Source organism: Mangifera indica, chromosome 14, assembly GCF_011075055.1.
Source record: "Mangifera indica cultivar Alphonso chromosome 14, CATAS_Mindica_2.1, whole genome shotgun sequence".
NCBI classification, from domain to species: domain Eukaryota; kingdom Viridiplantae; phylum Streptophyta; class Magnoliopsida; order Sapindales; family Anacardiaceae; genus Mangifera; species Mangifera indica.
In genome coordinates, this window is record NC_058150.1 from 25,574 (window position 1) to 49,619 (window position 24,046).

At 34.5% G+C, this 24,046-nt stretch overlaps 4 protein-coding genes and 1 pseudogene across 6 annotated transcripts; 1 reads left to right on the forward strand and 4 right to left on the reverse strand.

The window, feature by feature from the left end:
• Positions 1-2,918: 2,918 nt before the first annotated feature.
• LOC123196944 (alpha-1,3-arabinosyltransferase XAT2-like) lies at positions 2,919-5,262 on the reverse strand. Its single transcript, XM_044611099.1, has 3 exons — positions 4,970-5,262; positions 4,580-4,882; positions 2,919-4,505 (listed from the first exon to the last, which is right to left on the reverse strand). The coding sequence occupies exons 1-3, from the start codon at positions 5,109-5,111 to the stop codon at positions 3,370-3,372; spliced, it is 1,581 nt and encodes a 526-aa protein (XP_044467034.1). The 5' UTR covers positions 5,112-5,262; the 3' UTR covers positions 2,919-3,369.
• A 2,165-nt stretch (positions 5,263-7,427) lies between these two features.
• LOC123196096 (beta-1,2-xylosyltransferase XYXT1-like) lies at positions 7,428-9,208 on the reverse strand. Of its 2 annotated transcripts, none has more exons than XM_044609977.1 (3): positions 8,932-9,208; positions 8,770-8,847; positions 7,428-8,650 (listed from the first exon to the last, which is right to left on the reverse strand). In XM_044609977.1, the coding sequence occupies exons 1-3, from the start codon at positions 9,098-9,100 to the stop codon at positions 7,473-7,475; spliced, it is 1,425 nt and encodes a 474-aa protein (XP_044465912.1). In that variant the 5' UTR covers positions 9,101-9,208; the 3' UTR covers positions 7,428-7,472. The 2 variants fall into 2 exon arrangements, with proteins under 2 accessions (XP_044465912.1, XP_044465911.1); XM_044609976.1 differs by having other exon boundaries at positions 8,770-8,859.
• A 1,453-nt stretch (positions 9,209-10,661) lies between these two features.
• Positions 10,662-13,958, forward strand: LOC123196492 (annotated as a pseudogene).
• Positions 13,959-15,011: 1,053 nt separating this feature from the next.
• LOC123197010 (cyclin-dependent kinase D-3-like) lies at positions 15,012-19,796 on the reverse strand. 2 transcript variants are annotated; one of them, XM_044611185.1, is made up of 8 exons: positions 19,451-19,796; positions 17,878-18,176; positions 17,688-17,796; positions 17,037-17,162; positions 16,183-16,418; positions 15,794-16,108; positions 15,433-15,525; positions 15,012-15,344 (listed from the first exon to the last, which is right to left on the reverse strand). In XM_044611185.1, the coding sequence occupies exons 1-7, from the start codon at positions 19,553-19,555 to the stop codon at positions 15,468-15,470; spliced, it is 1,248 nt and encodes a 415-aa protein (XP_044467120.1). In that variant the 5' UTR covers positions 19,556-19,796; the 3' UTR covers positions 15,012-15,344; positions 15,433-15,467. The 2 variants fall into 2 exon arrangements, with proteins under 2 accessions (XP_044467120.1, XP_044467119.1); XM_044611184.1 differs by having other exon boundaries at positions 15,012-15,525.
• A 2,089-nt stretch (positions 19,797-21,885) lies between these two features.
• LOC123195643 lies at positions 21,886-23,608 on the reverse strand. The gene is made up of 4 exons (XM_044609463.1): positions 23,292-23,608; positions 22,863-23,045; positions 22,696-22,755; positions 21,886-22,299 (listed from the first exon to the last, which is right to left on the reverse strand). Exons 1-4 carry the CDS (start codon positions 23,535-23,537, stop codon positions 22,000-22,002), a joined length of 789 nt encoding a protein of 262 aa, XP_044465398.1. The 5' UTR covers positions 23,538-23,608; the 3' UTR covers positions 21,886-21,999.
• Positions 23,609-24,046: the final 438 nt, after the last annotated feature.

Below are 24,046 nucleotides of genomic sequence, written 5' to 3' on the forward strand. Positions count from 1 at the left end.
TCTAACAAATTCAAGGCAAAACTCTTGGCTCTCATCTTCACTTTGAACATGTCTTTGCCCTTTGCATCCTTGATTAAGCACCACTTGTCTTCAAAAATGACTTTGAAGCCTTTTTCAACTAGCTGTCCAACACTAAGCAAATTTTGATCAACGTCAGGCACATATAAGACATCAGTAATATGCTTTAAACTTGTTATGCTTTCAATAGCCACTGTTCCTTTTCCCTTGACTGAGATAAACTCACCATTTCCAATTTTTACTTTGGAAATAAGAGTCTTATCAATCTCAGTGAAAAGCACTTGATCGTTGGTCATGTGGTTGGTACAGCCGCTATCTATTAACCAGGAATCACTTGAGCTGTTGTTTGTGGCGTAACATGTTGCCACAAAGAGTTGTTCTTCCTCTTGTTGTTCTGTGGACACTTTTGCTACTTCAGGTTGTTGCATTTTGCAGACTTTCTCTATATGTCCCATATTGTCGCACTTTCTGCACTTGATATCAGGCCTCCACCAACACTTGTTTGGCATATGGTTCGACTTCTTGCAATGTGGGCAGGGTGAACTTGCAACATTTTTTTTGTCATTGCTAGACTGGTTGCTCTTCTTCTTCTCCTTGCATTTCTTATCTTTGCCTCCTCCAAAACTTTCTGATTTGGCTTTAAAAGCACCCTCCACAGTTTCTTCCTTTCTCATCATTCTTCTTTGCTCTTGAGCCTACAAAGCATTAACTAACTCTGCCAAGGATATGCTTGACAGATCTTTAGACTCCTCCAAAGAAGAAATTTTGGACTCATATTTTTCAGGCAAAGTAACAAGAATTTTTTGAACAATTCTCTCATCAGAAAAGTCCTTACCCAGCAGCCTTACTTTGTTAACAATGCCCAGTAGCTTGTCAAAGTAGTCTTTAATCGTTTCTGACCCCTTCATCTTTACCATCTCGAATTCTCTGATCAAGTTGAGCACTTGCATGTTCTTGGTTCTTTCATTGCCCTGGTACTCCTTTTTGAGGTAGTCTCATATGTCTTTAGCTGATTCCAAGTTCATGATCCTGGTGAATATGGTGCTTGAAACGGCAAATAAAAGACATGCTTTGGCCTTTGACTTCCTTGTCTTTCTCTCCTTATGATTCTTCATTTGTGCCGCCGTTGGATTTGCTGGTTGCAGTGGAATGTCATAATCTTCTTCTACAGCCTCCCAAAGATCTAGTGCCTCGAGGTAGACTGTCAACTTTATAGCCCATGCTTGATAATTTTGTCCATCAAAAACTGGTGGAGCAACATGATTGAAAGATGATTGGTTATCGGCCTCCATTATAAAAGTTTGTGATTGTATCACTCAATCTTACAAGTCCCTCAAGACAAAGCTCTGATACCAATTTGTAGTTTATATAGTGATATATCAAAGAGAACTATTTCATGACTTCTTTCATTACTGAATATATAGAGATAAACATAACAACCACGTTCACATGACTTCTAAGCATAAACAACTACATCATAACAAACTCCTAAACATAGGCAACGTTTTTTATTGGTGTCCTAAAATCAAGCAACAAATAAAACATTCCTAAAGACTAGTTCTGCAGACTAAGGCACGTGTACACATCTCCAACAAGAATAAATACTTAATTTGAAGGATCAATGCTCTCTGCCTTTAAGGCAAGGCGATACTCCCTCTCTGATTCAACACCCCTTTTCTTGGTCAATGATGACATGTCATATATATCTACACAGCTTCTTCACAACACATATTGAACTTCCTCAATCTACCAAGACTCTTTGTTGGCTGAATTGTTAGGCACTTATATTCTCAGAGTTGTGAAGATGTCAATCAAGTCATGAAATTAAATTAGTTTCCTGCATATATCCTCCATTGGAGAATGCAATGGTGGGAACAGTATGGCTTTTAGCATATTCTGGGAGTTTTAGGGGATCCATTACTTCACAAAATAAACGTTACCTAAGGCGGGTAATTGCCACCTCTTCTGGTTTTCGAGCATAAGGCCAGATAATCGATCATCAAATGTCAACCGAGATGCCTGTTTTACCTATGATGGCGGAATGAATACAAATGCATTACTTGCTTGATTCCTTGTGTCAGGTTGGTTTCGCAAAAGTATCATGTTTTCAGGAAGTTGCAAACTCGTCTATGTTCTTTGTTACAAAATTTGTACTTCAGATACCAAATATGGAAATCGATAGATATACGGTATACAGGTTTATTAATTGCTGGGAGCAGTGTGCATTATGAACTGAAACCCCTAATTTTTTATGGCAAAAAATGCAAAGCATGCATCGACTGACTCGCTCAATTAAATACCCCTCGATCGTCAGTTATTAAAATCCTAAGTTTATTTATACACGGTATAGTTATTTTCTAATTAGAAACTGTTAGGAATTGTTTGAGCACAAATTCATAAATAAGCAAGATAATGGACTGAAAATCTCACTCAAAAGATATTTTTCATTGATCAATAAAAAGATTAAAAGGCAGATACACAGACCAACTTACAAATAAAATCTGAAAATGGTAGAAGAATTTTGATAGAAACTTGGCTATTTGAGAAGTCGGTGCTCTCTAATTTTTGCTATTCTGAGAGGCTAGAACTTTTCTTAATTGTTAACCTTCCGAAACTGTTAGGAATTGTTTGAGCACAAATTCATAAATAAGCAAGATAATGGACTGAAAATCTCACTCAAAAGATATTTTTCATTGATCAATAAAAAGATTAAAAGGCAGATACACAGACCAACTTACAAATAAAATCTGAAAATGGTAGAAGAATTTTGATAGAAACTTGGCTATTTGAGAAGTCGGTGCTCTCTAATTTTTGCTATTCGAGAGGCTAGAACTTTTCTTAATTTGTTAACCTTCCGAAACTGTTAGGAATTGTTTGAGCACAAATTCATAAATAAGCAAGATAATGGACTGAAAATCTCACTCAAAAGATATTTTTCATTGATCAATAAAAAGATTAAAAGGCAGATACACAGACTAACTTACAAATAAAATCTGAAAATGGTAGAAGAATTTTGATAGAAACTTGGCTATTTGAGAAGTCGGTGCTCTCTAATTTTTGCTATTCGAGAGGCTAGAACTTTTCTTAATTTGTTAACCTTCCGAGAGGCTAGACTTTTTCCATCAATCAACCAAAGACTCACATAAAACCCACTTTCTTCTCCTTTCCCTCCTTCTCCACTCTCCTTTTTATGTTTGCTCCTTTCGTAACTCCCTCTACAAATCATACATGTTTCATAACTGCTCAATTCCCACCAAAACATGAGTCCTAACAGAAACTAAGGAGAAGTATGATGGATTGAGCAATTGATATTTTTTGAAATTGGTTTACTATTGAAAAATATATGTATATCTAGAGAGACAAAAGCTCACGGGCTTTTAACAGAGTACCTCTGAACCGTTTCAAATCAAGCTGTATATTTTGTTTGTCTAAGTAGACTGACTTAAATGCTTCCCATCCTTGTTTCCGGATGGAGGAGGGGTCTTTTAGGACTTGATGATTCAGTGGGTATTGTTGTATTAGACTGCTTTCTTCTGTTCTGGCCTTGTACTCCAAGTACCTCAAATTCATAGCTTTTGAAGGCTCTTCAAAATAAAATCTTGACAACCATTCCGTCGCTAAGGGTACTACTTGGATAACTACCGCGTTTTCAGGAAGAAAAACAATGTTGGTCAACCCAGCTCCATGAACTCCCAACAGTACATCACAAGAATTCACAAGTTCTGCAAATTCCTGTACGTTCATCGTTGCCTCCGCCACAATTGTTTTGTATCCTAATCTTCTAGCCATTCGAGCAATTTTGCCTGTATTGGTAAAAGATCTTGTTCTCTTTCGAGAAATAATCAGAAGCCGAGGCTTTTTCTTTTCACCATCCTTGATTTTCATTGCTGTAGTTCTGGGTAATGAATATGAACTTCTTAATAACTCCCTGAAGTCTTTCATTGACTGAGAAGGGTCAATAGTCAGCTCTTTACTGTTAAAGCGCTTAAGGCCGATAATCCCTCTTGAAAAGCAATGAACATCTGTTTCTCTATCAATGTCTATAATATCGTATCTAGACAGCTTCTTGAGTAGCTTGCTGAACTTGTCGATCCACCAATATCCGTTGTCTGTAATAAGAAATTGGACTTCTCCGTTGAACATTCTAGAAGACATATACAGAGGAATAATGATGTCAGAAAAGTCATGGAAGTGGTTTCCTGCATATCCTGCATTGGAGAAAATAATGGCCGGAACGCTGCGTTTTTGGGTGCACTGTGGGAGTTGTTGGGGATCAATCACTGACTTAACTGACCATTTCCTTACGCTATTCATAGCGGCTTCGTCTCCTTTTCGAGCATAAGGCCTGATAACCCATGTTTGAGGAGTATTTGAAGGGATAAATACAGAAGCGGAACTTCCATCAATCCATATATCATGGTTGATCTCACAAAAGTCTGACATTCTGGTGAAATTGCAGATCGGCTCCTTTGGGACAAAATCTGGATCTTTAGAAAGGACACGAGTCAGTGATAATATTTTTTATATAAAATAATTAAAAAGTAAAATAATCAAAGCTCACCTTTTGCTATGAGCTGAAAATTTCCCTTATCCTTAACCAATTGCCGGGAGCTTCTTGTGATATTCTCAACTGTTTTCTGAGGGCTTTTACTAATGCTTACATCTTCAACTATATTCTGGGTGCTGCTTGCATTCTTAACAGTATGCTGAGAAGTAATATTGGTATTGTCATCAACTACACGTTGAGAAATATTGCTTATATTCTCATGGATGTATATTGAGCTGCTGGCTATTTTCCTGGAACTGCTTATGTCCTTGGCCATTAACATCTTCAGACCCAGCCCCATCGATACCCGCAAATTTACTGCAAAACACATCCATTATTATAGTTAAATAATATATATGTTGGTACGTTAACTGAGGAAGATCGAGCCAAAATAACAATGCTTACTAACTGGTGGCGGACCCCAATAAGGCTTAAACACAATGCAGAAACTCAAAACAATCAGCAAGCAACTAAACAATGCTCCATATCTCAACTTCTTCTGCTCATACCGACTAAAGCTTCTTGCAAGTATAGAATTGTACATCATGTTTACAGAAGACAACACTAAGTGGCTACTTCTACAATGCCATTATGCATGCAAGAATATTATTATGCATATAAACTCTTTTTGCCATAGAAAAACTTGTGGTTGATGTTTCTATTTTGAAGGGCAGATTAAAATTCAAATACCATTTTGTATGTGGCAAGTGCAGTGGTGAGTGAAGAGAAGGTTGAGGTGTAAATATTTGTGAAATTATTGCTCTCCACGTATGATGTTGGTAATTAGCTTTGGTGGATTTTCTTATATAGTGAAATGGTCCCATAGGAAGCCTTGTGACACAAGCATCTCTTTCAATGATAATTAATTTGGTAATTTCGTTCATATTCTGAAAATGGATCGCCCTCTGTGGATTCCAGCTTTGAAAGCCATAGACCAACTAAACCTGATAGAATATAATTTTTAATGGAAATGAAAATAACAAAATTCTGTACTCTGTCTCAGGCGTTTCGTCATTAAAACATTAATCTCTTGGCAATATTTCATGGCAACACAAGCTAAATTGAGCAAATTTAAACCACGGCTCACGACAACTGGTAGCTGGTTATATTTTTTGATAGAATGAGACTCTTTTGTGGGATGCATGATGAGGCAGGAGTAGGAAGTGGCCTTTGTATTTTAATAAGCTTTGTTTCTTTTAAAGGAATACATGTGCACATTAGAATAATAGATTCTCAAACGTTATGTATTCTCTTAGTAGTTTGGACAACGCAACAAAAGCTAAATTCATTGTTATCATGCAACAGTATCATCCTTGGAGTTGGATCTCAATCTCCCTGCTTCAGTCATGGCATAATAAAAAAATATTCTTCAAAATTTATATAACTGGTTTTCTATATTTTATACACAAAGATCAATATCTAACCAAAATCTTTGACAAATTTGGGCATCACGTTTAGTCAATATTAGGTACCAAATGGCATCCTATAATCAAGGTACAGTAATGCCTCAAAAAGATCCACAGGAGTTGTTTATTTCTTACAAAAAGAGAAAAGATTATGTTGATTAATTAATCAAGGATGGAGCTTTCTATTGTGGAGTTTAAAACCAGAATCATTTTTATATATATTCTTAATGCTTAAATTAAACTGCTGTTATATTCATTTATATTCTTAATGGTTGATGGATACATATATTATCTCTAATTAGAACTGGAAAATGTAGTAAAATTTTTTTTATGAGGATATGAATAAGATTTATGGATGTTGTGGGAATTTCCGGGTGCTTTCCTCAGTGATGTTGGTGAATCAAAATCACACCAGAAAAATTAAAAGGAAAGACAATGAAGGAGACAGTTTACTAACTGCCATGTGCATTAGGTAATGCAGATTGAAAAAAGCTTTTGATATTTTCGGAGATTTTGTATGGTTTTCAATTAACCTGAAAGAAATGTTTACTTGTGAATTTAAACCAAGCACTAGCAGTAAATTATTCTGTCTTGACTCATGCCTTTTCAGTTAATATGCATTCATGCTTACGAGTCTCACTCATTCTTGTCTCTAAATTATCTCAATAAAACTTGACTCACTCATCTTACCAAATACTACTTGATTAATGTTTTTGCAGTTGACAATAAAAAAAAGTTATAGCCAACCACTCCACAGTATCTTCCCACCCTTTTTCTTCGTTGTTGCTTGTTAATAATAAAACAATATGAAAAGGTTACAGATGAAGCAGCAAAAGTGCTTGCTAGCTTGAGAGAAATGAACGCCTCTAAACTATTCTTTGATGGAACGGTCGTGCCCAAATGAGTTAATTAACAAATAAACTTAAGGGCTGTTTTTATTTTCCAATACCCGAATGAATGCTGATTCAATTCGATGGTAGTGGTTTATCGTATAGCTTGTTCTTTTAGTGATTGTCCGCTAATTGTGTTGGCATGGCATCATATTTGCTATGTGCTCTTTTATTAGAGTGTACTAAATGCTTCACGATTTCTTTTACTCTTTTATTAATTTATTAGTAACATTTCAGATAATTATTTTTGCCTGTAAACATCGACTTGAAGCTTAACTATTCAAATTTGAATTGTGATTATATAGTGTTGGGTTTTTCCTCCAACAAATTACAAGAGAACTTGCATTATCCAGATATATGTAGGAAGAATCCTCTGAGCTAAAGGACATCCTATAATCATCATCTCATCTCATCTCATCTGTATGGACATTTATTCTGCCATGGTGAAAAAGTCCGACTATATAATTAGACTACAACTTTTTCTAGCTTGTAATTAGCACCCTAATCCTTTATCACAATTTTTCTAGCTTTACTCATTTATAAAGAAAGAAAGAAAAGCTGAAGAAGTTGAAAAAATGAAGCGATATAAATTTATGCAAATCAAAGCTCTAATTAATGATGAAGAAGCTCTAAAGCTTTAGACAATGTGGGTTTAAACCTATGCATGTCCAACTTCACATTCTGTCTCTCCAAGTATATTGACTTGACTGCATCCCAACCCTGCTTATGAACCATCATTGGGTCTCTAAAAATTACATGATCAATTGGATATTCTTCTATCAGAGAGCTTTCTTTCACCCCAATATTATACTCCAAGTATCTTATATTCATTTCTTTTGAAGGCTCTGCAAAGTCATCTCTAGCAAGCCGCTCGATCTTTCCCAATGGAACTATCTGAATCAGAACAGCGTTATCAGGAAGGAACACCATGTTAGTCAGTCCAGCTCCATGGACTCCCATCAACACATCACAAGAATTCACTAATGCTGCAAATTTTGATAAATCTGTTGAAAGTTTAGCCTCTGCTACTGCTACTTCATACCCCAAGATTCTTGCTGATTTACTTATTCTACCCAGGTTCACAAATGCTCGCGATTTTCTTCTTGATATGATTAATAACCGAGGCCTTCTATCTTGATCTCTATCTTGCACTTTGTTTGCTGTTTTACGGTTCAACGAATACGTACTTCTCAGGAAATTTCTGAAATCTTTCATAGATACTCCAGTTGGGGATTTTGAAGGGTCAATGCTCAGCTCTTTGTGAGATTTCAGTCCAATAATCATACTTGAGAAGCAATGGACATTCTCTTGTTTATCGATGTCTATAATTTCATACCTTGAAAGTTTTTCAAGTATTTTCCGGAACTTGGAAACCCACCAGGGTTTATAATCTGTTACAAGAAACTGAACTTCCCCATTAAATTGCTGAGTAGTAAAATACAAAGGAACCACCAAGTCGCTAAAATCATGAAAATGGTTTCCTGAAAATCCTCCAAGGGAGAAAAGAATGGCTGGAACACTGTGATTGAGATCACAATAATGAGTTTTATTATAACCTGTCAGGAAACTCACTGACCAATTCTTAACAAGCTCCATTGCCGCTGAGTTTTCTTTTCTGGAGTAAGGCCTTATTTTCCTGGAATAATTGCCAGCTTGAAAGCCTGATTGCAATGAAGCTATAGAGACAGAGGATGATTTCCCATGAACTCTTACGTTGCCAGTGATCTCGCAATAATCTGATCTTGTTTCCAGGAAATTGCATGTTGCCTTGACTTCCTCTGCCTCACCCTCTGCACTTCAGTAATACAGTAATAACAGGTGAATTATATCATGTGTTTAGTGGCTAAAATGAATATTGTGACAATGTAATTCATAAATTTATTCATTTTCAGGTTCCCTATCATCATACCTAAATACCCTGAGATTTTTGTATCACTGACGACAGGCATTTCAAGACTAGCATCTACTGATATCTTCTGCAAATTCACTGCATCACAAACTGAACACAAAACTTATTTACATGATATAGGATCCATTTTTAGCCTTCTAACTAACTGAAAATGAAACTTACAAACTGAAACTTGACACAAATAATGCTTGAACACAATCCAGATGCTGAATGCCATAAGCAAACTTCCAGTAGCTCCATATCCCAACTTCTTCTCACTCCTGCTAAAGCTTCTTGCAAATATCGAGCTATATGTCATCTTAATTTTCTCAGAACTCACTGCCAGCTTCATTTTGATATAGAAAGGGACATGCGATCATATATAGTATTTGCTTAGAGTTAACTCCAAACACTTGAAAGTGACTTGAAAGGGACTTATGCAATTGACTTTACTCTTGGCAATTGGCAATCATCCTTTCGTCTATACATTAACTTGATGTTCGTGTTAGTTCTTTATGATGACAATAAATTGCCGGCCTGCCATAGATTAAAACTTTGATAGGAACGAGCCAACTAAAGTTTGTTAACAACAATCATGATTGATATCATTAATGAGGTTGTTGCTTGCGTTATACTTCTAATTTTAAGCTTTTGACACATGCACAATCATTAGGGCTAAAATCTTGAGGGGATTCCTTAAAGCTGGCATGGCAAAATTTATTCACCATTTAAGGTTTATATATATATCTCATATCACTTGAGGATATTAAGTTTAGACTGGTTAAATAGTCAGTGAGCTCTTTAATCTATCAAGACGTACTTTGACTTAAATCAATATCTTAATAATGGTCAAACTATAAAGTATTATATTTGTTATTATGACTTAAATCAATATATATTTCAGTCTGAACTTATTTGTTATTATGTGAGTAATTATTATATTTATAATTCAAAAACTTTCATTCACAGTCAACATTGAATACTCATTTGTTAATACATAAAATATTATTCAGCTCTGTATAAATGATTGATGAATGAGCTTCACAGGATTGAGCTCAATATTATTTTTGATGAATCTAAAGATTCAGTTTGGGAGTGAAGGCAAGTGAGATTCGGATCGTCCTTTAGCCCCTTGTAACGCAGTAATATTTTAGTATTATTATCCCATTCTATTATATTTTTTAATTAAAATTCAGTTAAAGAAAAGGGAAAGTCCAGTCGGACCTATACCTAAGGCCCATATAAACCAAATTTACTCCATGTGCGACAAGATAAAAATGAGACCGGTACGAAGCCCAATTGGTCATAAATTTAAGGCTTACTCTGACCCAATTTATACCTTGAGCTAGACGTGGGTTTTGATTTGTGCTTGAAACACAAGCAGCGAGTGTTCAGTCACACTTGCAACATTCTTGGCTCGTACACAAAAAAACAGTGGGGTGTTGTTTGATCATGGCATCATTGGGTAGATTCTACCCAAAAGTCGGAAAGTAGCCTGAATGTCATTGTTCATGAAAAGCCCTGTTCAACTAAAACCGCTAAATTGTTCTCGGTACAGAATACACATACACAATTAAATAATTATCAAAACTTTTTTCAAATTCAGTTCAATCTCTTCCTCAGGCCTCAATTGACGCTCTCACATCACTTAAGAATGCTAATATAATAACTAATTAAATAAATTATAAATTTTTTAATCTATCAAAATAAATTTTAAATTATAAAATCTAAAATTAAAATCATAAATAATTATATTAAACTAGGAATGTTAGGATTGTCTGAAGCAAAAAATCCTCGGTAGCAATATTGTGAGGATCATGTGTGAACTCTGCAAGTAGCGACAAGCTACTGCACCAGTCATATAATTTGGAGAGAGATTCATATTTTTATAATAAACCAAGCTTCCAGTGCAAATGATTGTTCTTGAAAGAATTATTGTGAGGTTATCAGGATTTTGACGTCAAATTAATCTACAGTGTCAAGTCCAAAATAGATGTGGCAAGGCCTCACAATTAATCGCAAGGGACAAACAATCTTTTCATAAAAAAAAGTTTACATTTGAAACCAAGTCACTGCTGGGGAACTCTTCTATTCTTTGTCTGGTTTCTGTCTGCAGGAAGAATATAGAGAGATACGACCGAAAGCCATCACTAAATTCTCCATTGATTGAAATATCTCAAGAAACCTTAAACAATCCAACTTGCACCGAAAAGCAGAAGGTTATTTTTGAAAAAGTGAAAAAGCAGCTATGGCTAGCAGGGCCTTTGATCTCTGTTAGCTTGTTACAGTATTGTTTGCAGATGATATCGGTGATGTTTGTGGGTCACCTTGGTGAGTTGCCACTCTCTGGTGCTTCCATGGCCACATCTTTTGCATCTGTGACTGGTTTTAGCTTGTTGGTGAGTGGGGCTTGGTTTATTAATTTTACATATATGTTTCAGCTTTGTTAATCATTTTGCATCTAAATCAATAATATTGATGTGTTTTCTGCAATCGTTGTTTAATAAAATTGATATGTTCTTGCATTGCATATGCAGTGAGCCTGTGATTATAGTCATTTCTCCACCCTGCATTAACTTTGTGGATACGAGTTATCTTAGGAGTGATAAAGTCTTATGTTTATCATGTTTTGTTGTTAACAGATGGCTTAAAATGATCCCCACTCTAGCTTCTAGACACAGGACAGGATTCATGTACATTGCCTTAGAGAAAAGTTTATACTAATCACTCCAACAACTGTTAAAATGATTCAGATTAGTACACTTTAATGCAATTTAATCCAATTCATATGTTTAAAAGAATATGGTATTAATCCATAGCATACAAATCCTATAAAAAGCTAAACCATCATAGGTGGGAAAAACTCATCAGGGTGTGAAGGCGTGCAAGCTAGATTTTTGGCAAGCTAAAATTAAATTAAACTTTGGTCATTTATCAATGAATTTGTTACATGTTGGTTGTCCTGCTTATTTCACGTTATGGTCCCTGGAATAGAAATTCCTGATTCCACTCCTGCATTTTATCACCAACGTGTTGAGGCCTTCCATTGCTCTTATTGTTGAACAAGTTACTTAATTAAGGCAGGTAAGTTTATATAGTAAGACAATTTGGTAAAAATCGTGAGGTAAAATATTAACAGTCAAGAGAGCGGACCACTGGTACTCATGTAAAAGATTTCTATATATAAAATCAATGATTACATATCTTGATTGACCGAATAAGACTCTATTTTTTTCAGTTCCTCTTTGTTTTAGAGACACAGTGTGGGCAGTCATATGGAGCGAAGCAGAATTCTATGCTTAGAATACGCATGCAGAGAGCCATGTTTGTTCTTTTCCATGTTAGCATTCCACTCTTTTTTATTTGGGCAAACACAAGATCCATTCTTATTCCTGCCCACCAAGATGTTGATATATCAGAAGAAGCAGGGTTATATGCTCGTTTCATGATCCCTAGCCTTTTCGCAAATGCTATTCTTCAATGTCTTCTTCGATTCTTGCAAACACAGAATATTGTATTTCCAATGATGCTAAGCTCTGGAATTACTACTTTGCTACACATACCTGTATGTTGGATTTTGGTGTTCAAATCTGGTCTTAGAAGTCGAGGAGCTGCCTTGGCAAATTCAATCTCCTACGGGATAAATGTGATACTTTTGGCAATTTATGTCAGATTTTCTTCTTCATGCGTGAAAAATTGGACAGGATTTTCAATGGAGGCCTTGCACAATATTCTCAATTTTGTCAGACTTGCTATTCCTTCAGCTGTTATGATCTGGTAACTAGGCTGTTTCTTCTCCTTGATCTATCTGACTGTTTATTGAAAAACAAACAAGAATCAGAATTGTATGCTATTAGAATCACTTTGTGTACGATTTTAATTTAGTTGTTTACTTTGAAGCTTGGAGATGTGGTCATTCGAACTAATGGTTCTCCTCTCTGGTCTTCTTCCTAATCCAGAATTAGAAACTTCAGTACTTTCCATAAGGTTAGTTTTTATTGCTACAGACTGATAGTTTTGTTAAAACTTTCCAAACTTGTTTGCTTGTCTTTGAACAATCACGCAATTTGTTACTGCTTTTGAAACAATGGTGTATGTTGGTATATTGTTTTGCTGACCAAAATTTTGCATTTTCCAGCCTTAATACAGCTGCAACAATTTGGATGGTCCCCTTCGGACTTAGTGGTGCTGTGAGGTGAGTTGCAAATTAAGGAATCACATGTTTTTGTTCTGAATTTTTATCAAATTAACTGTTCCTTAGTAGTGAATTTAATAAACACTTGAAGGTGATCAAATAGAGCCAATCAATGTGTTGATGTTTGTAATTACAGCACTCGGGTCTCGAATGAATTAGGAGCAGGAAATGCAGAAGCTGCACGTTTAGCAGTATGTGTTGTCCTAGTCATGGCCATTATTGTGGGCATTTTGGTTGGATCAGTCATGCTTTTTGATACGCAATATCCGGGGTTATGCTTATAGCAATGAAATAGAAGTAGTTAAATATACGTCCTCCATGATGCCTATTCTAGCTGTGTCAAACTTTTTAGATGGACTGCAGTGTGTTCTTTCAGGTTCTTATTGCGTCTCAGCTTTTTGCTCCTCATGAAAAGAATTAATCATTATATACTGCTACTATATAATCAACTTGGTTGCAATGGATCAGGCAATGCTAGAGGATGTGGATGGCAGAAGATTGGTGCATATGTTAATCTTGGATCGTATTACTTGGTGGGGATCCTTCTGCTGTTGTGCTAGCCTTTGTTCTCCACATCGGCGGCAAGGTAAATGATCCTAGGACATTCTTTTCTTTAACAGGATCATTTTTTTCATTTTTCTGTTTTCACTTAATTGCAACTGTGTAATAACTTTGTAACACAGTGTATATTGCATATATACTGCTGTGCAGGGGGTTTGGGAGCAAGAGGTAGGTTATGTAAATTATTACTATTCGTGGTACAGGTGTCATCTCTTGCAATTATTACTATTCGTACGAACTGGGAGCAAGAGGTAGGTTATGTAAATTTTTTTTGCAATGTACAGGTTACGATTTTTATGCTCCCAGCACATATTTGTTTCTACTTGTGGTTATTGTCTTCTCATTCTTGTTCAGGCCAGAAAAGCTACAGAAAGAGTCTACGACTCTGTAATCCCTGTTAATACAGTGTCCTGAAGTTGAATTGTCGACACATCTATATATTATTTGCTCTGTATGATTGGTCTGTCTGGGATGGGAAGCAGATGTTGTTGAGTTAGATTACTTGTATGACAAATTTAGCTTTGTCTGCTAAATTGTTGTGTTCTAATATACAATGAGTTGTCAAACCTGACATGCAACACCTCAGACTTAAGGCTGGATTAACTGCGAGTTCGGATTGGACTAAGTTCGAGTGAGATATTAATGACAGGGGTAAGACATGAAGCTGATAAGTAAATTTGTACAAAAAAAAAAAAAAAAAGAAATTATAACATAATAAGAATATAATCCTTCGAATTCATTAAATTTTACAACACGCAAAATTACAATTAATAACCCTTGTCTTTCAACATAGCCTCAACAATAATATTTCTCACACACACACGTATACCAAATATATATATAAAATATAGAATTTAAATTATTTTATTTAGACCTTTTTTTTTTCATAAAAATGGAAGTAGTTTCTTATTGCATAGTTTTACCGTACTCTTGATGATTCAATCATTTACATTCATTAAAAAGAGGTATGTATAACTCACATGGACCAACTCCATATCGATAACACATGAAGGACATTTTCATACCATATAATTTAGCAATAATAATTGTTGATTGATCAAATAATTTACCAATTCTTAAACTATAACGACGCATTTTAAACTAAACAGACAATATCATTGTATCAAGATGTTACAGTGTTTGGTTTCGTGAAGGAATTATGGAGGGGAAACATGAAAAGTCTTCTTTAAGATCAGCTCTGATTCAAATATCTGATGTTTCTGCTTCTGGATTCAGTACCAAACATTCAATAAGACACCTTGGAGATCAGTTTCTTTCAGTTCAAACTTTTTTACTAAGTGTCATAATAAATAAATTATGCACAACAATACACATTTCAAATCTAAATTTTCATCTCAAATGACTATCTCTTATACCAACAGCATTACACATTTCAAATCTAATTTTCATCTCAAACAGGTATCTCTTATCCAATAACAACACGTTATTTAGTAAGAAAGCGGGTTTAGCTTCAGCATATCACCCCCCACAGAAATACAAGGTAGAATTAGTAGATAATATTCTGCTTTATATAGAACTGAATGTGCTCACAAACACAATTTCAACTGTCTTCAAGTGTCAAATTTCATTAAGAATCATAAATTTAACGCCTTAAAATTTGGCCCTACATGGGCTAGTACACAGGATCAATTGGAAAGTGGAGTAACAATTCTTTTTCTTTTTCTTTTTCTTTTTATCTCTTTACAATTATTTTTGAGCCCCCATTTCAATCTCATAAAAGAATGAATTTCAACTTCAACAAGAACTGATTCCTCTTAAAGATCTCAAGCCAAAAAACAGCCGAAAAAGTCCTTGCATACAGAGGAGAACAGGCTGGTGACTGCCAAATAAATATAACAAACTTCAGAATCATTGCATACCTCCTAAATGAGTGGTGAGCAATAATAAATCCCTTGATCATAAAAAACCTGGGTAAAGACAACATTAATTTGGTTTTTCTTCCTTATTCTGGGTGTTGGAATTCAAGATCTAGTTTCCTTTTCAAATGAAATCTGTCAGCACTGCAAAAAAAATGAGAAAATGAATCAAATGACAATGAAATGTATAAAGTACGTTGAAGCAAAAGGTGAAAGGATCAACCTTAGGGGCATATATTTTACTTTCTATTCGAGCCCACAAGGATTGTGTGGTAAAAAATAAATAAAAATATAAGTACAAGGTTTAAAGCTACATCCTAAGAAGGTAACACTTTTCTTGCACATCTAATCCACCTTAAGCATGTTTCAAGAAAAACATTATGAATTCATGATGCTGAAGATAATCCTATACCTGTTAATTGTAGGCCTACTTGGGGGTTTCGATGCAAAGATTGAGAAATCTATTGACATCGGCACTTTTTCATTCCTGCCAGCAATGTCACCATCTGCCTGTTTCACTTCACCTGCATGCTCCTCAATCTTATCAAGCCGATGAGCATTTCCTTCAAATCCTTCACGTTCTGGCATCACTCTCCTTGACTTTCTTGGTGGTGATAAGACAGTAGGACCCTCCTGAGGGTTAAAATCTGAAGCTTTAGACACCCGCTTAGAGGCAGGTCTAGGAAGTTTGCGTGGTTCTGTAGGCAGTGGTGCAGAAGAGAAGTACCTAGATTGGAAACCAGAGCTGAGAACCAAATCTAACAGTGACACAAAAAAGAACAATTGAACAGTTATGCACACCTGTGCTCTAATGCCTGCTGTGCTGAAATTCTAGCTTTCGGGTCGTAAGTTAACATCTTCAATAACAAATCTAGTGCATCATCACTAGCTGTTGGAAATAATGAACGCAAAGGGGGGCCAGCAACATACTGGTATTCCACATAATCAGGAAGGTATGCTAAATCAGGCCACTGAGAAGGTGTTGCAGTCCCCAAAGCAGCAAAGATCTTTCCTAGTTGATCAATGTCACTTGTGCCCTTTTCAATGTTACAAAAATGATCAGATAAAATAAGACATACAGTTAAACGAAATTAAAATTAACCTGTTTTCTTTTGACATAAATAAATAAGGGGTGTGAGACTCAATGCCTCGATAAGAAGTGGTAAGGCTTTTACTAGTCACACTAAAATAGGATCAAATTTGCCATCAACTGTAACAGTGATTTGGTAAGTATGATAAAAGTGAAATTCAGTTTAAGACCAATTCATTTTTATCAAATCCCATGTTCAAAATCAATTCATACTTTACAATTCAATTAATCTCAAAATTCAGGTATTTTTAGTTTGACAACTGAACTTTTGAAAACAAAATTAGAATGAAGCATCATACAGTTAGAATGCGATAAATGACTTAGTTCCACATAATTAACATGCTACCATGGTAGCTCTTAGCTACTGATATGTGTGGAAAATTGGAAGAATATCAGAAAGCTAAGAATGAAATCACCATATCACATTTAGATACACATAACAACGAAACACAATCAGGAATGTCAGAAGGATTCAAACAACCATCAAGCAACTCCTTCAGTATCAAAATCACATAAGCATAGGTCAGAAGATTCTATGATCATACCAAAATAAAATCACTTTTACCTGCAGAAATGGTCGTCGGTTGAGAAGTTCAGCAAATATACAGCCTGCCGCCCAGACATCAACCCCAGCACCATACTGTTTGGCCCCAAACAACAGCTCAGGTGATCTGTACCATCGAGCAAACACCTATACATAAATGATAAAAGCCATCAGCTCAGCTAAATTTCTACTATTACAGCTCCATTCACCTAAAAGTTGTAAAATGGAAAAAAAAAAAAAAAAAAACATAGTAATACTCTATCAATTTCAGAAATAAAAACTTAAACACTATCCACTCAAAAAACAAAAACTCTCACTCATCAAATTGAAATTCCATCATAGACTTGTAAATCAATAACGATAAACATATTAGTCAAATACAATGCAAACAGCCAATATAAATAAGCATGGTCAGTAGCAAATCTATGTGAAAAAGGAAAATAAAAGAAGGGGGGAAATCCTCAGACACTTGTTACTATCTACAGAACAAAAAACTAAGAACATATACCTCATATTATTCACTGCCACCATTTCTCATCCACAAATAATATGAAAAACTCCCTTTAACAGTTCAAAGATCATGTGGTTTGGACTAAACAGCTAGGACTGTTAACTCAAACAAGGTGCAACAATAGCAAGGACCAGCAGGAAATTTTAGAAGAAGAAGCATACCTGGTGAGTAAACCTGCGATCTGGGCTCCCAAAGATGCGTGCTAAACCAAAATCAGCAAGTTTAAGCTGTCCATTGGGTCCTATCAACAGATTATTTGGCTTCATATCCCTGTCAAGCACAAGAAGGATACATTTAAGATCAATTCTGAAATGCATTGGTTTTACCAACCAGGTACAAAAAGAAAAGGACCTGTGCAAAACCCATTTCTTGTGGCAAAAAGCAAGTCCTTTCAAAGTCATCTGCATGTAAGATTTTATGTCAGCTGGTGAAAGAAATATATTGGTGTTGCGAATAACCGTTTCCAGGTCAGTCTCCATGAATTCAAACACAAGATGCAAGTTTCCCTTGTGAGGGAATGCGTCAATTAACTCAATTATGTTTGGATCTTTTAGTTCTTTTAGCAGCTTTATTTCTCTCAGTGCTGTAAAATTCACTCCCTCCTTTTGCTTGCCAAGCCGAATTTTCTTGATTGCAACTGTCTGTCCTGTCTGCAAACACCAAACACATTCTTTTCAAAAACCATTCAATTTTCACTAAGAAAAAAGATTAATTGAAGAAATGGCAATAAAATTGTAAAAGAAAAAAAAATCATAGATATTATTTGTAGATGTTACTTAGCATTCAACAATGAACAGATAATAATATTCCTTAGTCATCTGTTTATTTCTATTTCTATTTTATTTTTTAAAAGAAACAAACTACATTTCATTAAATAGACCACAATGTTTCAAATACAGTGGTGACAAGCAGTCCACTAAATCAAGGAATATCAAATAAACAGACCAACAACTAGGACTGCAGCTTCCCAATCAGAGAGAATGAAGAAAGAGGAATACCTCTGAACTGAAACCACAACCAAAGTGAAATCAAAAGAGTGAACCATATCCCGCAGCACTTCAACCAATCACCATAAATCTGAATCCCTTCCACCAAGATGCTGAGCCCTAAACTAGCCCAACTTTTAAGTGCACCAAATCAACCATCATTTACCTAAATTATTCATTTCTCCACAAGCATGCCCTTCCCACGAAAGCTTTGTCATTAACTTCTCAATCTTTCTAGGCACTTGTAACAAGAATATTTTAAAAGAGAAGGAAAAATAGATGAAATTGGCAATACTGCCAGAGACAAAATAAGTCCATCACTATCACCCTTAGAGGGGAAAAAACTAAGAAAAAAGTCCTTCAACTCATTCAACCTTTTCTCTACCCTTTCAACCACCTATTCCCAAAACATTCAAGTGTCCATACTAAGTTAAAACATTCATAAAGTTCTTCCAAAATTCAAATAATTCACCGCAAAAGAAAAAAAAAAGGCAACTTCAAGAACTAAATTCTAATTATGATACTTAGATTAATCAATCGAATAAGGCCTTCACACTCAAATAAGTGTCATCAAAAAGCCTCCTTGCCCATGACAAAGACAACAAAAGAAACAACAAAAACCCTTGAGCCGCTTAACTTTCTGAACATAACATTCTAACAAATAAATTCAATCTTTTTATATTTTTCTTATAATCATTTCTGTTTATAAACCGAAGCAACTAAACCTATAGCACCCTATTTGCATTTCTAAATAACCGTAACCACAATTTAACTAAAACTAAGCAATTACAAATTTAAAAATTTGAAAATATAATCATCATGAAATACCCAATTCTCTTCATTAGCTAAATCTTATCACCGACCAAACAGAGAAAAATAAGGAGAAAAAAACACATAATATGATCGGAACTAAACGGTAGAGTTTACATTGGCTTTACCTTAGTATCAATAGCTTTGTAAACGACACCGTATGTACCTTCACCGAGCACTTCACGCTTCAGGTACCTATCAGCGACTTTCTTTGACAGATCGACTTCTGTCATTGGGGTTTTTTTTTTTTTTAATTTTGTAAATATTATTGTTGTTTCAGGTGATATGTGTGCGTCTATATGTTTGTATAGTATGTCAGGTTTGAGAAATTTGGGGGCAGATCATCTTCTGGAGAAAATACCGGACAGAGTCAGAGCATGGGGTTGAGACGCTGTTGAGTTCGAAGGTTGAGGGGAAGGGAAAGGAGAAATTCCAGTACCAGTAGGTGTGATTAGAGTCCGCCCAACCCAATGTGTATTCAATGTTAGTTTGGCATTTTTACAGGGGTCTTTTGGTCATGAAATCTGTATTTGGATTATTTTCAATCAAACTGCTCAATGCAATGTAATTTTACTATTCTGCACGTGCTGGATCATTTTTAAAGGTCAAAAAACAGTTCTTTTGGTAAGTGTTAAAGGTCAAAAAAAACATTCCTTCCCCCAGAAATATTCCCCCTCTTACTGTTTGACACAAAACTAAACAACAGAAACACCGATATGACAATTTATGTATATACTAGTCATATTTGGGCTATGAAAAGTCAATCCACTTATGTCCCGATTCATATACGTTGTCTTTTTCAAAATTTTATCCTATGAAAGATTATACTGCCAGTGAATTTGCTGCTTCAATGTTCCCTGCTTTCCTGATAAACAGCCTAAGATTGCACACGAAGCAAAATGGAAATTTCTCTAATGAGTAAGCAGGAATGATGATTATACGGTTAAACCTGTCCAGGAACGTGACACTTTTAGAGGAACTAAAGGTGTATATAATTCAATTCAAATTATAAAACCAAACTGAATCATTTAAAAATAATAATTTGGTTTTGTTTAATTTATAAAATAGTTTAGTTTGGGTTAAAATTTTTCAAATCTTTTGTTCAATTTAGATTGTAGTTTGAGTAATTTTTAAACTGGACAAAACCGTAAACTATATATATATATATATATATATATATATATATATATATATATATATATATATATATATATATATATTATGTTTGACAAAATTTTCTAATAAATAATTAAATGTATAATTTATTTTTTATATTTATTTTATTATTTTCTGTACATATATAGTGTATATATTTTATATTTATTTTACACATGTATATTATGTTTTAGAAAACTCTAATTATATTAATTTTATTAAATTTTATATATATATATATATATATAATTGATTTTAAAATATTCGAACTATAATAGTCGAATTGTGTATTATCTAATATATCAAAAACTTAATTTATCATATCGTATATTATATTGTATGATATACCTTTTAAAAATTAAAATAATAAATTACTAATAAAATATTAAATTGAGACATCATTATTTTGAAAAACAACACAAACACCTTTTAATATTTTGAAATTTTTTATATTCACCCTTGTTGCATTCATTTTCTCTTAAAAAAGTGTATCAATTCGTATAAGAAATATGTATCATATCATAAGATATGTAATATATCATATAATACGTTTACTGTATCATATTAATTCAAAAAACTTTATGATATGTATCGTTTTCTATCTGTATCATATCATATTATAAGATACGATATGTATCGTATATCGTATAATACTAATAAGTATAGTTCAAACCATAATCCAAACCAAACTAAACTGTATTTTTTCAATTCGGTTTAGTTTAGTTGAAAGTTTGAAATGGTTTGATTTGATTTGAAAATTTTTCAAACCGTTTTTTTTTTAATTTAGTTTAAAAGATCTCTCAAACCACACCAAACCAGACTGTGCACACCCTTAAGGGGAACAAATGCCCTGAAAGATCAAATCATCATCAATCATAATCCTTACTGAAACTTCGGCGCAGTAGAAAGGAAAGAAAAGTGTCATGTGCGTAATACCTGCACCAAGGAAGAAGCATGACTCATGCAACCAATAACCTTCAAAAAATTCGATCACCTAACAATGTCCAAAGTATATAAGGAATAACAATGTAGAGAAATTGGCTCATCATATTCGTTGTCAAACATTGATATTGCTTGGAGCTTGCAAGAGGATTCTGTTGATTTGAACAGATATTATGCAGTAAATTGAGCCTGTGGCTATGGCTTGGAATCCGTTGTCTTAACACTAAGTAGCTACTAACATCTTTCCCCTAAATTTATGAATCTCCAATTATTTCAAGATGTCTTCGGCAGGAGTTCTAAAATTTTCACAAAATGAATATGTAGAATCAGTTAATATCACTATTTCTGTTCCTTTAAAACGGTAAAACCATTGTAATGGAATGGCTATGATAAACCCACTCCACCACTTTGTAGTGTATGAACCTTAGTACTCAGCAGCATTTACTTTCCAGTGAAGCAGATAACATTTGACAAAGAGAACAGTTTCAATTGTCCGGTTAACCTGATATGTACAAGCATGTATAGATATACATGTAAAAATATGAATACATATCATCCGTGATAGAATCTGACCATAAATTCAAAAAGAATAAGAGGTAGTGACAAAGCGACACCGACACCAAAATGCAGTCCCCCCACTTCTGCCTCTGGCAACTGCTATTTCCTCATCAATGTAAAACCAAATAAAGAAAGGGTCCTTGTTGCACGGCTCTCTGTCATTTTTTTGGCCCAAACTGATCTCTAGGGGTTTCAAATTCCCAATTTGGAAACGAATAGATTCAAAAACGAAGGCTAGCATTCTCTTCTTCCAAGAAAATCTGCCTTCAAATGTTAAGCATCCAATTGGACCGAGATACACTCCATTCTCAATCCTCTTTCCCTGATAGCATTTGAAAGTAGGACTGATTACTTTCTTACTTGATTGATGATATTAGTAATACGTAGTTATTAGTAATTCCGCAAGAAAATCTAAAGTCATAGGAAAATTACAAATGGTAAAACAAGTTTAATTACTAGAATGTAAGTCTGCATGAGCATCTGCAATTAAATGACCAGAGGATATATCACAATATCACACACTGACACAAGACTATTTATATAATTCTCTATAAGCCCATCTTCAAACCTTGTACATGTTATAAGAATGCAATCTCACTTTTGATATCCTAAATTAACAAGCAGTCCACACTTTTAGGCAAAGATCAGTTTATATTACTCCCTCACCAAAGAATTAATTTTGAAATGTGAATCAGTTAAAAAGGAAAGAAATGCTTACAGCAGCGTCAAACCTCTGAACGGCTGTAAGAGGAAAGTAGCGACCACCCTTCAATTGCTTCTGCAATATATTATAAATGATAACAAGAAGAATTTTAACACAATGAGAAAACTCAAAGTTATATACATATATAATCACATAAGAGGAAGCAACGCAAATATACGAACTTCGGCAGTGAAGATCAACATCCAAGTTCTGCCAGGAGACTCTGTACCACCAAGTGTCTCCAAAAACCCAGAAGGATCAAGTTTTGCCTTCTCCATAACAGATAGGGCAGACAGAATCTCTTCTACTGAAACCTTCCTAGTTTTTGCTGCTTTTTTAAGCACTTTCAAACTCTCCTCTACTTCCTAAACCATAAAATAAACAAAATAATTCACACCAAAAACTAAACTCCCCACCTACATAAGTTGAATTAACAGGTAAATAAATTGAGATAATAAATAATATTTAATCAACCACACAAGTATAGCTGTTTCCTTTTTCCTTTTGAATTCTGATCAAGAAAATTTAAAGTAACAAATATCTTATATATAAGCTTTAGCAGAAAAAAATGGATTTTTAACATAATCAAATATAAAAGAAGATGAATTTACTGAGTCTGGTTGCTGCTGTTCTTGAACAAGCAGTGGGTAAGGATCAACTTGGTCTTTCTCATCTAGTGTAGCATTGGTCTTCTTCACACTTGGGAACTTGAGATGACAATAGTTTGGAGGCCTGAAAGAAGGAAAATATGTTATGTTGGTTTTGAGAGGCAGCTTAGGGTTAGAACTGTTGAAGGCAGCAACGTAGTTGAAAGAAGAAACTAAAAAGGGTGGGGATGAGGAGGCATACGAGCCCATCACTTCTGAGTTTGAGAAAGAGAATTAGCCATTTCTTGCGGCTTCTATCTTCTCGATTAATTCACTTTTTGTTTGTGGATTAGATTCTCCAGTTAAAATCACTACTGTTACCCTGGGTCTTATTTTTTCGGCATAAACACGTGTCATGGGTATATACGAGAAATTAATTAAAATAAATACAAAATTTTTCATCTAATCATTTTTAACCTAATCTTAAAGAAGATGTTTATTATTTGATAGAAATGTTAAAAAATATTAAGAATATAAAAATGAATATGGAAAGGAACTATCCCCACCCAAATTTTAACCTAATCTTAAAATAATATCCATAGTAGATAAAAAAACTAAACACCTATCTATAGATGAACTGTCATCCAAATTTTTAGTTAGAAGTAGAGATAAAATCATTATTTTACCTATAAACTTAAAACTTTGAAATTTATATCATTTCCCCCCAGTTTAAAAAATTAACACTTCAACGCATTCTCAAAGTTTGAAAAGTTTAGATT

Excerpts from the sequence above, each read along its gene's own strand:
- LOC123196944 (XM_044611099.1), bottom strand. The coding sequence starts at position 5,111 with ATGATGTACAATTCTATACTTGCAAGAAGCTTTAGTCGGTATGAGCAG. Across the intron at positions 4,883-4,969 it reads TTGGGGTCCGCCACCAGTTA|TAAATTTGCGGGTATCGATG; the intron begins GTAAGCATTGTT and ends TGTGTTTTGCAG. Across the intron at positions 4,506-4,579 it reads TTTTCAGCTCATAGCAAAAG|ATCCAGATTTTGTCCCAAAG; the intron begins GTGAGCTTTGAT and ends TCCTTTCTAAAG.
- LOC123196096 (XM_044609976.1), bottom strand. The coding sequence starts at position 9,100 with ATGAAGCTGGCAGTGAGTTCTGAGAAAATTAAGATGACATATAGCTCG. Across the intron at positions 8,860-8,931 it reads TTTGTGTCAAGTTTCAGTTT|TTTGTGATGCAGTGAATTTG; the intron begins GTAAGTTTCATT and ends TTTTGTGTTCAG. Across the intron at positions 8,651-8,769 it reads AAAAATCTCAGGGTATTTAG|AGGGTGAGGCAGAGGAAGTC; the intron begins GTATGATGATAG and ends ACTGAAGTGCAG.
- LOC123197010 (XM_044611185.1), bottom strand. The coding sequence starts at position 19,555 with ATGACAGAAGTCGATCTGTCAAAGAAAGTCGCTGATAGGTACCTGAAG. Across the intron at positions 16,109-16,182 it reads CAGCAGGCATTAGAGCACAG|GTACTTCTCTTCTGCACCAC; the intron begins GTGTGCATAACT and ends TTTCCAATCTAG. Across the intron at positions 15,526-15,793 it reads AGTAGGCCTACAATTAACAG|TGCTGACAGATTTCATTTGA; the intron begins GTATAGGATTAT and ends TTTTTTTTGCAG.
- LOC123195643 (XM_044609463.1), bottom strand. The coding sequence starts at position 23,537 with ATGGGCTCGTATGCCTCCTCATCCCCACCCTTTTTAGTTTCTTCTTTC. Across the intron at positions 23,046-23,291 it reads AACAGCAGCAACCAGACTCA|GAAGTAGAGGAGAGTTTGAA; the intron begins GTAAATTCATCT and ends TTTATGGTTTAG. Across the intron at positions 22,756-22,862 it reads TGTTGATCTTCACTGCCGAA|AAGCAATTGAAGGGTGGTCG; the intron begins GTTCGTATATTT and ends AATATATTGCAG.